This window comes from Phoca vitulina, unplaced genomic scaffold (assembly GCF_004348235.1).
Source record: "Phoca vitulina isolate PV1807 unplaced genomic scaffold, GSC_HSeal_1.0 scaffold41, whole genome shotgun sequence".
Classification (NCBI taxonomy): domain Eukaryota; kingdom Metazoa; phylum Chordata; class Mammalia; order Carnivora; family Phocidae; genus Phoca; species Phoca vitulina.
In genome coordinates, this window is record NW_022589744.1 from 11520003 (window position 1) to 11531655 (window position 11653).

The following is an 11653-nucleotide window of genomic DNA, read 5'->3' on the forward strand; positions in this document are numbered from 1 at the left end:
AATCGAGGGGCAAAGCAGGTGAAGGAATGGGTGGGGCAAGTAGGAGCCAGAGGCGAGGGCTGGGCTTGGTGGAGAGGTGGGGGGAGGTCTCCTCTCCGCCTGCTGTCCTTTGTCCAGGGAGTTCCCTGGAGGTTGCTGGAGGTCACACAGCCAGGAGGTGGGCTTGGAGGGGTACCAAGGCTGTCTGGTTCCGAAGCCGGTTCCCAGCAGAAGCTCCGCGGAGCAGAACAGCTGGTCCTCAGGGTCCAGGGAGCTGGGTTTGGTGCCCAGTTCCTCACTTCCTAGCTGTGTGTCCTTAAGCCACTTATCCTCTGAGCTGATTCCCCTTCTGTAGAAGGAGACCTTATCCCTTTCCTAGGGTTTGGGGAGATTTGAATGTAAGGCTGCTTGGGAAGAGACCTGAGGCCTGCCACACCCACGGGGCTGAGTGAGCTACAAGACCTGGCCTGGATCAACCCGGAGGCGAGGAGGGCACCAAGAAGGCAAGAGACTGGAGAGGAGCACCGAGCTCTGTCTGCCCAAGAGCTTGCAGGATACATTGTAACGAACCAGAGAAAGTCCAGCTCGCTGCTGGTGGCAGTCCCTCACACCTATGCTCCAGAGGGCCTTGGGAGCCAGACTGCCTGGGTTGGCATCTCATTTCTCACACTCCCTGTGACACTCAGCTGTGTGCTTCAGTCATATCAGGCATAAAATGGGAATTCTTAGGGTACCACCTCTTAGTGCGCTTTCAAGAATTAAATGACTCCAGGGCGCCTGGGTGGCTCAGTTGTTAAGCGTCTGCCTTCAGCTCAGGTCAAGATCCCAGGGTCCTGGGATCAAGCCTCGTGTTGGGCTCCCTGCTCAGCGGGAAGCCTGCTTCTCTCCCTCTCCCACTCCCCCTGCTTGTGTTCCTGCTCTCGCTCTCTCTCTGTCAAATAAGTAAAAATTTTAAAAATATATTAAAAAAAAAAGAATTAAATGACTCCATAGTGAAGTGTTTAGAACAGTGCATGGCACATAAGCCCTGAAATGTTAGCTATTTATTGATATTGAGTCCAAGAGAACTAAGGAAGGAGTGGGTGACCCTTAGAGCCCCCAGGATGGTGGTCCAGACAGGTTCTTTGAAGGAGGGCTCACCGCCCGCCCCCCTCCACTGGGCAAGCAGTGAGACAGGAGCAGAGCATGTGGGTCCTCAGTTTGGCAGGGTGCCAGGCTGACCTGGCAGGCAGCCACTCCCAGGTGGCACGGTTGCCCTGTCCTCCGCCTTTGTCCTCTGCTGAAGCGTCTCCTCTTTCTTGGGCGGCCTCCCTTCCTTTGTTGGCCTAGGGGGTCAGGACCCGCAGCCACCTGCATTATTAATGCTCATGGGTAAGGCTGGAGCCCCCGGGGGGTAGACTGAGCCTGTAGGCCCTGCCAGGGCACAACCGGTGTGGGCGCTGCCAAGGGCTGAGGGCGCCAGGGGCTGCCAGATCTTCCCGGAGAGGACAGAGACACCGGGAAGCCCCTCTTCACTGAGCCGGCCATGGGCGGGAGCAAGGGCAAAGCGCCCCAGCGCCAGGACGGGCCCGGGAGGCCGGCCTCCGGGGAGCAGGAGTCCCGGTCGGCCAGCGCAGACGGCGCGCCTAGCCGGGAACGCCGACAGGGTCGCGGTAAGGCCCACAGCGCCAGGCCAGTCTTGGAGCCCGCCACTTCGGGAAGCCACGGGACCCCTGGTGGCCGCCGGAAGCCCACCGCAGAGCGGAACGGCGGCTGCAGACGGCTAGGGGCTGGGCCGCCCGCGGAGGCCCAGCGGGGACTAGGCCGCGCGCGGTGTCGGGGACCCAGGTCTAAGCTCCGGGACGGCCGTGGCGGGTGCCTGGAGGAAGAGAGTCTCCCCGGAGAAGGGAGGACCGGCGAGCTCTGCCGCCGCAGGAAGAGAGGAAAAGGGCGGAGACCCCCGGCTCGGCACGGCTGCCGAGAGACCCGGCGCCTCGATGGGGACGCGTCGGGTGGAGACGGGGGCAGCTCTTGCCAGGATAGCGAAGCCCGCGAGGCCCAGGAGAGCGACAGCCAGAGCAGTGGAGCCCTGGAGCTGCGGCCCAAGGCGGAGCAAACGGACACGGGCTCGGGAGACCCCCAAACCGGGTCGGAGCCAGCGCTGGAACCCGGCGAGCGCCCCAGCAGCGACGGTCTGAGCAGCGACGGCGGGGACAGCCCTGAGCCCCGGAGCCGGGAAGGGTCGTCGGGGGTGGGACCCCGGGGAGAGAGCGAGGATTCCGGGACAGGCACGGAGTCCAGCCTGGAGGGGGCCGGGCGTGGAGGGGGCCCAAGGGCAGCCCCAGGAACTGCGAGCCGGGCCACTGAAGCCGAAGAGACTGAGCCGGGCAAAAAAGCCAAGGCCTCCAGCCCCCTCGAGGGCAGCCCCACGTGCGGCTCCCGGAGCTCGCGGGCTTCCGGGGACCCCAGGCCGGCCCGGGACTCAGACAATGAGGCGCGGCCGGAGGCTGAACCGCAGGGCGACGAGCCTGGAAGAGCCTCGGCCTTGGTCGCCGGGACTCGGCGCCGTCAGGACGGAAAGCTGGTGAGGAAAGTGCAAGTGGCGGCGGGCGAGAGCGAATCTGGGGCTGGAGAGGGGGACGGGCCCGGAAACCCAGCGCCGCTGGCCGCCCTCGTGGCGCTCCGCAGGCTCCGCGCGAAAGCCCCGCCAAAGCCGGCTCCCCAGGCCGCGGCTCCGGCTCCCCGCCGCGCCGGCCTTAAGGAGAGGCTCCTGCGCGTAGTGCGCGCCCTGGGTCTCCTGCGCTGGCTGCGGCTGCAGCGGCGGCGGCCGGCCGGCGAGGGCCCGGGGGCGGGGCCGCGAGGGGGCGAGGGCCGGGGGGCAGGGCCGCGGGCGGCCGCGGGGCGGGGTCACGGGCCGGGACTGCGGCGCCGGCAAGTGCTGTGCCTGGCGGGAGTAGCGGGACTGGGGGAACGGCCCAGGGCTCCCCCTAGCGGCGACTCGAGCTCCCCACAGTTTGCGAAGAGCTCAGCTCCCGGAGACCCTTCTGAGGATGAGGATCCGACTCCGGATTCCAAGTTCGCGGTCGTGTTCCCCAGGATCCACAGGACTGGGAGGGCGTCGAGCAGTCGGAGCTCAGAGGAAGCGTCCATGGACGCCCCACCCGGGGAGGGGCACGTTTTGCCTTGTGCAGGAGCTTCGGGGGACAGTGAGGGGCGCGGGGCGAGTGGAGAAAATGTGGCCGGGCCCCGCCGAGGCTCTCTCCTCGGCCCTACTCCGCACGACGAGCCCCTACTCGACGAAAGCGGCTCCAGCAGCGAAGCGGAGCCCGAGACCTTGGGGGCCGAGGCTCCGGTCCACTGGGCTCAGAGCTCAGAACCCCGCGAGGACCCTGGGCTTGGCGCCGACGCGCTGCTGCCCCGACTCACCTTGGAGACCCGCCTGCTGTGGGAGAGAAGCCCGGGCCCCTGCGGGTCCCCGAGGGAGCGGTGGGAGCCAGAGGATGAGACGGAGGAGGACCTGGAGCTGAGCCTGGGGCCGGGCGTGGAGGGGCCACCCTTACTGGGCGCTGAGGGCAGGAGTCTTGGGGAAGGCCTGGAAGACACGGAGGACCTGGCTCGGCTGCGGTGAGCAGGGGGTAGTTCAGATCTGTCTTGTCTGGGCCCCATCCTGCCTCCATTTTTATAAATTGTAACCTTAGAAGGGATTGTACTTTTTAACCAAAGGTCTGGCTGGAAGAGGCAGGTGAGGCGTGAAAATCAGGTGCCCGGCCTGGGACTTGCTTCCCTAACTGGCACAAAGCTTCCCTCTGGTCAGCGGCCTGGTGGTGCTTGCAGCCCCCATGGAGTGGGTAACTCACTTAGCAGCCGTGCCCTGTGTTATGCTCAGGGCTCAGAGAGGGTGCATGACTTGTCCAAAGTATCTCTACAGCCAGTGGCCGCGCTAACCCAGGACCTCCTTCTGCCCCCTATTCCCTGCTCCACTCTCCTGCTGTCCCCACAGACCAGTGTGTAACAGCTCTGTGCTGCGGTGCCTCAAGAAGAGATTTCATCTGGGCCGAATCTACGTATGAGGGTTAAGGGGCTGGGATTCCCTGTCCCCTGGGATCTGAGGGCCCTCTGGCACTTCTAGAACTTCTCCTTCCTTCTCCTCCCTGGGCTGGGTGCTGAACCCTTGCTGGGGACCTGCAGAGTGGGGGCCGGGGGCCGGGCTGCGGAGCCCCGGAGCCCCACTCTGTCTGTAGCCCGTGCTTCCTCCGTGTTCCCCCAGACCTTTGGAGGGCCTCTTCTGCTCTCTCTGAACCCCCGCCGGCCCCTGCCTCTCTTCTCAGCTGAGGTCCTGGCCAGCTACCACCCCAAGAAGGCCCCTAACACCACCCCGTACGTGACTTAGCCCCACCAGCCCTCTGCTCACTGCTCCCTCCCGGGTGGCTAAGCCCCAGCATGTCCCACTGACCGAGATCCTGGGGACTGAGGGTCCTGCCTACACCTAGGAAGGCCCAGAAGCCCATCTCTGGTAACCTCCTCATTTGCTTCCTTCTCTCCTGCCTCAGACACATCTTGGCCATCGTGGTATCGGCCTATAGCCGGTCTCGGAGTACTGGGCAGGGCACGTGCATTCTCCTCGGGTGAGTGGTGGTGCCCCACGGAACCCACAGGCCACTCTGAGGGCTGGGAGACAGGGGCCACGGGGTCTGCATTTGAAGCTGCTGGTCTGGTCCACTGCTGGGCAGCAGCGCTGGACTTTGTAAGGGCTGTGCTCTTGGCTAAAGTCATCCACATGCCCCTTGAATGTGGCATCTTGGAGACTTCTCTTTGGTCTGCATGCCCTGGGTCTATCTCTCCATGTTTCTGGGGTGCGGGGGGTGGGTATCACTTCCAGGAGGGCATACCCCACTTCCTGGGCTCCGTGGGGTGTCCTGTGTGCCCCTTCCGGGAGACCCTGTCAGCCCCTCCCTCCTGCAGTGGGCACAGTGGCTCAGGAAAGACAGAAGCTGCCCAAAAGATCGTGCAGTTCCTAAGCAGCCTGGAGCAGGAACACGCAAGGGACCGAAGATGTCAAGTGAGGAGCCGCTGGCCTTTTCCCGGAGATCCAACAGGGACCATCCTTCTCCTTTGGGCCCGGAGGGTGGTCTCCAGGCGTCTGGCTTCTCCTTGGGGGCAGCCCCAGGCATTGCCTACCGTGGGGCAGGGTGAGGTGGGGTGGGACTGCCCCTCTCCGTGGAAGAACACAACCCCCAGGCGCAACGTGTCCTCAGCTGGGATGGCTGATCAGTGGATTCCACCGCCATCCCAGGGATACTTGAATGCTCCTCCCCCACACAGCTGGATGGCGTGCTGCTCATACTCAGCAGCTTTGGCCACGCCAAGACAGTCCTCAATGCCAACGCCAGCCGCTTCGGCCAGGTCTTCTGCCTCCACCTGCAGCAGTGAGTGACGGGGGTCCTGGCGGGCACAGGGGGCACTCATGATCAGTTCCCTTTACTGGGAACCCAAGGCTGCTGCCCTTGGGTCCAGCCCCTATTGTGTCCCATTCTGAGCAGCGCCCCTAGGTTTCAGGCACCCTGGGCACCCCCACCCACTGCCCTGTGCCCACAGCGGGGTCATCGTGGGAGCCTCTGTGTCACATTATCTGCTTGAGACCTCAAGGGTGGTGTTTCAGGTAAGACCTCCCCCCCCCAACGAGGCTCCCCTCTCTCTAGCTCCCAGAATGGGAAAGGGGGAGGGGCCACTGTAGGGGGTCGTGGTCGCTAAGCCCCCCATCCCTGCCTTTCCCAGGCCTTGTCCTTGCTCCCCTGAGGCACAGGACCGGACCACTGCTCCCCCTAAGCCAGTCCTTCTCCCCCCAAGGCCCAGGCTGAGCGGAGCTTCCATGTTTTTTACGAGTTGCTGGCGGGGCTAGACCCTGCGGAACGGAAGCAGCTCTCCCTACAGGGGCCAGAGACCTACTACTACCTCAACCAGGTGGGGGAAGGAAGGCCCGCTCGGCGCTGGGTGACAGGGCTTGCCCAGGGAAAGGTCTTGGCACGGGGGTCTAAGGAGTGGCCAGAGTAGAGGGGAGCTCTGGGCGGCCGGGCCCTGTCCCCTCACCCCCCTCGTACTCTGCAGGGCCAGGCCTGCAGTCTCCAGGGCAAGGATGATGCCCGGGACTTCGAAGGACTGCGGAAGGCCCTGCAGGTCATGTGCCCCGAGGAGGTGACCGCCGCCTGGGCTGTGCTGGCCGCCATCCTGCACCTGGGCAACATTTGCTTCTCCTCTTCCGAGGTGGGCTCCCGCTGTGGCTGGTGCGGACGCTGGATCAGCAGTGGCTTGTTTGCATAATCAGGGCGGCAACGATACCAAACACTTGTAGGTAGATTACCAAGCCCTGGGCTACCCCAGGGCCCCACAGCGGCCCTGGAGAGAGGGCAGATTCCTGTCGTATAGGTGAGAAAACAGGCCTGGATCATCTATGCCAGCGCGGGTTCCGCTAAGCCACCACCCCACAAGGGAGACCTGCACTGACTGAGCAGTTATTATGTACCTGGCACTGTGTAAATCACTTTCTGTATGTTTCCTAATTCCGTCCTCACCACAACTAACTTTAGGGTTGTTGTTTGCCCTTTAACAACGAGACAGTGGAGGGGCGCCAGGGCGGCTCAGTCAGTTAACTGTCTGACTCTTGATCTCAGCTCAGGTCTTGATCTCAGGGTCGTGAGTTCAAGCCCCGCATTGGGCTCCATGATGGGCATGGAGCCTGCTTAAAAAACAATGAGACAGTGGGGGCTCAGAGAGGGAAAGACTCTCGCCAGCTAGTGAAGAGGTAATTAGGACTCGAACTCAGGGCCCCCAGGCTGCAGAGTCGGCTCCCACCCACCCAGATCGAACTTGGGGCAACAGGGCAGCTCCCCGGGGCAGCGAGGCCCTGCCTCCTCTGCACCCCGCTGCGGGATGTGGCCGATCCCCAGCAGAGGTCTCCGCGCCCCCTCCCTTCTCCGTCCAGCGGGAGTCCCAGGAGGTGGCTGCCGTGTCCAGCTGGGCTGAGATCCACACGGCAGCCCGGCTGCTGCTGGTCCCACCTGAACGCCTAGAGGGGGCTGTCACCAGGAGGGTCATGGTGAGCGCTGGGCTCCTCAGGGGGCGGGGCCACCCACATGGGCCTCAGGCCTGTTGTTCCACGTGTACCTACCTCCTCTGCCCCCCAGGAGACACCGTATGGCTGCGTCTGCAGGTCTCTGCCGGTGGAAAGCGCCATTGATGCCAGGTGGCCCTGGGGGCGGGAGGGAGCCACAGCCGGGCCTGGCACTCTACGGCACAGGCTCACTCACCCTGCCCACAGGGACGCCCTGGCCAAGGCCCTGTATTCCCGGCTTTTCACCTGGCTTCTGACGAGGAGCAATGAGAAGCTGGCAGCTCCTGGGGAGGGAGAGAGCGTGGACACCGTCACTGTCGTGGACGTCTACGGCTTTGAGGTCGCCCCTTGGGGCAGGGCCTGGGACGGGGGGCCCACCTCATCCTGATCATGTCTGGGGTCAGCGCTGCCTGAGGGGGGCGCTCGTGAGCGCTTGCCTGCCTAGCCCTGAGACAGCGCACACCCCACAGGGGTAGCCTTTCTGCCCCGCTCTGTCCAGCCCTGACATCGCCTCTGGAGACTTCTGTCCTGCTTGGCCTTACAGAGCCTCACAGACGCCTCTAAGGCAGCGGAAGACAGAGGCCCTAGGATAGATCAGCCCCCCAGCCTCCCCTCCCATGCCCCAAGAGGAACAGGAAAGGGGACAGTCCCCTGAATGGCCCTGAGTTTTCATAAGCTCTTCAACCCCTTTCTAGAAGATCCCGCTTCCTCAGGGAAGGGAGGAGGGGGCTTGAGCAAGAGAAGGTGGCCTCCACCCTCGTTCCCGGATGGGCACTGTCCCCTGCTCTCTCCTCCCCAGCCTGCCCCTGGTGACTATGCCCTCTCCGAGGGGGGAGGGGTTGACGGCAAGTGTGTGTGTGCGTGCACATGTGCACTCTGTGTGTGTTTCAGAGTGTGTCAAAGCTCTCTGTACAAAGCCGCAGGGAGTGCGGGCTCTGCTGGGCTTGCGAGTAACATGCTGGGGGACGCAGAGGAAGGAACCTGTAATCCCTACAGGAAGAATGCTGGAAGGCTTCTCGGAGGCAGCGGCCTGGAGCCCTGCTTATGAGGATGTGGGATTCCGATAGCCAGCAAGCTACTGGGTCATAGGAAGAGGTGCCTTCCTGACCCCAGGATGGCTGTGACCCGTGGCCTGAAGGCTCACAGTCGTGCTGAGGCAGCGGGAGGGGTGTGGGTTGAGGCCTTTGGACTTGACCCTGTGGGCTCCAGCCTCAGCCCCAGGGCACCACTCCTCCCTGAGTTCTGGGAGGGCAGTGTGCAGCCCCCCCTCCCCCGCCCCGTGCCCCTGCCGTGTGGGTGCCCACGTCCTTGCTGCCCTGGTGCCCCCAGGCCCTGCGGGTGAACGGCCTGGAACAACTGTGCAGTAACCTCGCCAGCGAGCGTCTGCAGCTCTTCTCCAGCCAGATGCTGCGTGCCCAGGAGCAGGTGAGAGGCGCTGGGCCTGGCGGTGGCTGGTGGCACCCAGGCCTTCCCGAGCAGGGGCCATCCCTGGGAAACAGAGGGCGCTGAACTGAGAGCTCGGTCCCAAAGCCCCTCATCCCGCCCCGCCCCACTATGGGCCATCTCAGCCCTTCTGGGCCTCATTTTACTCATCTGGACAATGGGAGGGCCATCCCTGCTCTGGGTCCAGTGAGCTCCCCCACGAACGCTGGTGTGCTCTGGAACCGGCCCCGTGCTGCTGTTCCCAGGAGGCCTGTCGGCGAGAGCTGCTGCCCTGGGTGCCCGTTCCCCAGCCTGTGCGGGACACCTGTCTGGACCTCCTCATAGACCAGCCCCACAGCCTCCTGAGTATCCTGGATGCCCAGACATGGCTGTCCCAGGTGAGCCCCGAGCGGTGGGGGCCCTGGTGGCCAGGCCAGGGCCAGCAGGGCCTCCGAGAGGAGCCACAGGTGATGGGGGCCAGAAACCCTGCGCTTAGCTTCTCAGCACAGCTTGGGTTCAAATCCTGTCTCTGGGTGATCCTGACCTCTCTGGGGTTCCTCAAGTCCATGCTGCAGAAGGGGCAGGGTGGTGGGCACTGTGCAGGGCTCATGCAGGGCTTGTGGTGGTCCCTCGGGCCTCCAGCTAGTAGGGAGCAAGCCTCGGGGCCGTGGTTCTCCCATTCCACAAATACTCATTGATGACCCTGGAGGGATGCGTGGTCCGGGCAGGTGCACATCTTGTGCAAAGGCCTGAGGGAAGCTCGTCCCTCTTATCAGGCCACAGACCACACCTTCCTCCAGAAGTGTCACTATCACCATGGCAATCACCCCTGCTACGCCAAGCCCCAGCTGCCCCTTCCGATCTTCACCGTGAGGCATTACGCTGGGCCTGTCACCTACCAGGTATTGGGGTAAATCAGGGACAGACTCCTGGGTGAATCAGTGAGAGTGATGTGGCCCGGGTGTCCCCTCCCCAGAGCTGACTCACCTGACAGCTAAGAGGAGTAGGTGAGGGGAGGCCCCTCCCAGGGCTTGACCATATGTTTCTACCTATGCCCTTGGCCCTACACAGTTCCCAGCATGATTTAGTGAGTTCTGGCTGAGCACCATGGGGTAGAGGGAGATGAGACTGGGAGCCTTAAGACCAGGAGGGGAGGAGCATATGTGTGGGGCGTGGAAACCTGACTCTGATAACCTCTGGCTGTTTGCTTCTCCTCCTGAGCCTACATTTTCCCACCTGTAAAATGGGAATGGGAGTCCTATAACACTTGTGAGGATTAAATGCAGTAATGGGGAAGTGGTCAGGCAGGTGCCTGGCACATAAAGGTGCTCACTGAAGGGACTCGCCTTTCCTCCTTCTGAGTTTCACGGTGACAGCACACCTACCCAGGAGGAGAACTGCTGAGGGGAGGGGGCCTGGTATAAAGGGTAGGACCATATGGCTAGTTTTGAGGTAGGGCAAGTCCAATAAGGCTTCCTGGAGGAGGTGAGCTGTTTTGGTTGTAGAAGAAAACACAGACCACCCAGAAGTTACCCAAACAAGAAACCTAAGGTTTATCAGTTATACCTCTGTTCCCCCCCCCAAAAAAAACCAATCACATCTAAAAAAACCCATATACACAAGGAGATTGAATAAAGAAAACCACAAAACTATATTGAAGCTCACAAAAGAAAACATTTTTTTAAAGATTTTATTTATTTGAGAGAGAGTGAGAGAGAGCATGAGCTGGGGGGAGGGACAGAGGGAGAGGGAGAGAAATAGGCTCCCCACTGAGCAGGGGGTCCAATGCGGGGCTCGATCCCAGGATCCCGAGATCATGACCTGAGCCAAAGGCAGACGCTTAACAGACTGAGTCACCCAGGCGCCCCAAGAAATTTTTTTTTTTTTTTAAGTAATCTCTACTCCCAACGTGGGGCTGGAACTCATGACCCAGAGATCAAGAGTTGCATGTGTTCCTGAGCCAGCCAGGCGCCCCACGAAAGTTTTAATTTTGATGAAATCCAGTTTAATTTTTCTTCTGTTGCCTATGCTTTTGGTGTCCTATTCAGGAAATTGTTGCCAAGTCCAATGTCATGAAGCTTTTTTCCTACATTTTCTTCTAAGAGTTTTAGAGTTCCAGGCCTTAAATTTAGATCTTTGATCCATTCATTTTGGGTTAATTTTTATATCTGATATAAGAGTCCAACTTCATTCATTTGCATGGGGATTTCCAGTTTTCCCAGAGCCTTTAGTTGACGAGACAAAGGTGGTCCTTTATTTAGCCTAGTGGGGAGAGGCGGGATTATGTGACAAAGGGACCAGGCTCCACCCCAGTCTTCTCTCTTTGGCTCCCCCTCTACTCCCCACATTGTCTCTTATAGGTTCACAAATTTATAAACAGAAACCGGGATCATCTTGACCCTGCCGTGGTGGAAATGCTTGCCCAGAGCCGTCTCCAGGTGCCCCCCACCCCTCCACACTGTGTCCCCCTGCCCCTTGGACCATGGGCTGAGGCTTCCGGGGTCTGGACGCCGTGGCCTGGCCCACCCTGGCTCCCCGGGGATGGGCTATGGACGGGCCTGGGAAGCGAGCCAGCTCAGCCTCCTCTTGCCCCACAGCTTCTGGGCAGCCTGTTCCAGGAAGCAGAGTCACAGTCCAGGGCTGGGCCAGGCAAACCCACACTGGCCTCTCGCTTCCAGCATTCCCTGGAGGACCTCCTAGCCCGGCTGGGCAGGTGAGAACAGTGCCCCTCGCATAGGAGACCCCAGGGACTCGGGGGCTGGTCTGCGTCCACATGACCCCCCCTTCCTCCCATCAGGAGCCATGTCTATTTCATTCAGTGCCTCAACCCCAACCCAGGAAAGGTGAGCTCCCCCCGCCCACCGCACCTGGCCCCAGAGCCTTCCCATCTACCTGCCCTGCCCTGCTCAGCAGCCCCCCCGCCGCCCCGCCCGGACTCCAGCTCTCACTGGCTCTGTTCGGTGGCCACAGCTTCCGGGCCTCTTTGACGTGGGACACGTGGCCGAGCAGCTGCGCCAGGCCGACATCCTGGAGGCGGTGTGTACCCGCAGTGCCAACTTCCCTGTGCGCCTGCCCTTCCAGGCCTTCCTGGCCAGGTAGGGTCCCAGGATGGAGGCAGCCGAGGGCCCAGGCACCTCGGGCCAGGACCCACAAGGACAGCCCCCC

At 62.0% G+C, this 11653-nt stretch overlaps 1 protein-coding gene across 1 annotated transcript in view; it reads left to right on the top strand.

The window, feature by feature from the left end:
• Nucleotides 1-1504: 1504 nt before the first annotated feature.
• The window catches only part of MYO15B (myosin XVB), a 28753-nt gene continuing 18604 nt past the window's right edge, over nucleotides 1505-11653 (top strand). The window contains 21 exon segments of the mRNA XM_032429653.1: nucleotides 1505-2327; nucleotides 2400-2542; nucleotides 3055-3060; nucleotides 3062-3582; nucleotides 3959-4022; nucleotides 4226-4335; nucleotides 4509-4587; nucleotides 4895-5017; nucleotides 5281-5384; nucleotides 5554-5617; nucleotides 6064-6219; nucleotides 6938-7051; nucleotides 7140-7198; nucleotides 7274-7406; nucleotides 8396-8491; nucleotides 8755-8886; nucleotides 9265-9390; nucleotides 10849-10926; nucleotides 11086-11201; nucleotides 11286-11331; nucleotides 11459-11583. Coding sequence (XP_032285544.1) covers nucleotides 1505-2327; nucleotides 2400-2542; nucleotides 3055-3060; nucleotides 3062-3582; nucleotides 3959-4022; nucleotides 4226-4335; nucleotides 4509-4587; nucleotides 4895-5017; nucleotides 5281-5384; nucleotides 5554-5617; nucleotides 6064-6219; nucleotides 6938-7051; nucleotides 7140-7198; nucleotides 7274-7406; nucleotides 8396-8491; nucleotides 8755-8886; nucleotides 9265-9390; nucleotides 10849-10926; nucleotides 11086-11201; nucleotides 11286-11331; nucleotides 11459-11583 — 3218 coding nt within the window.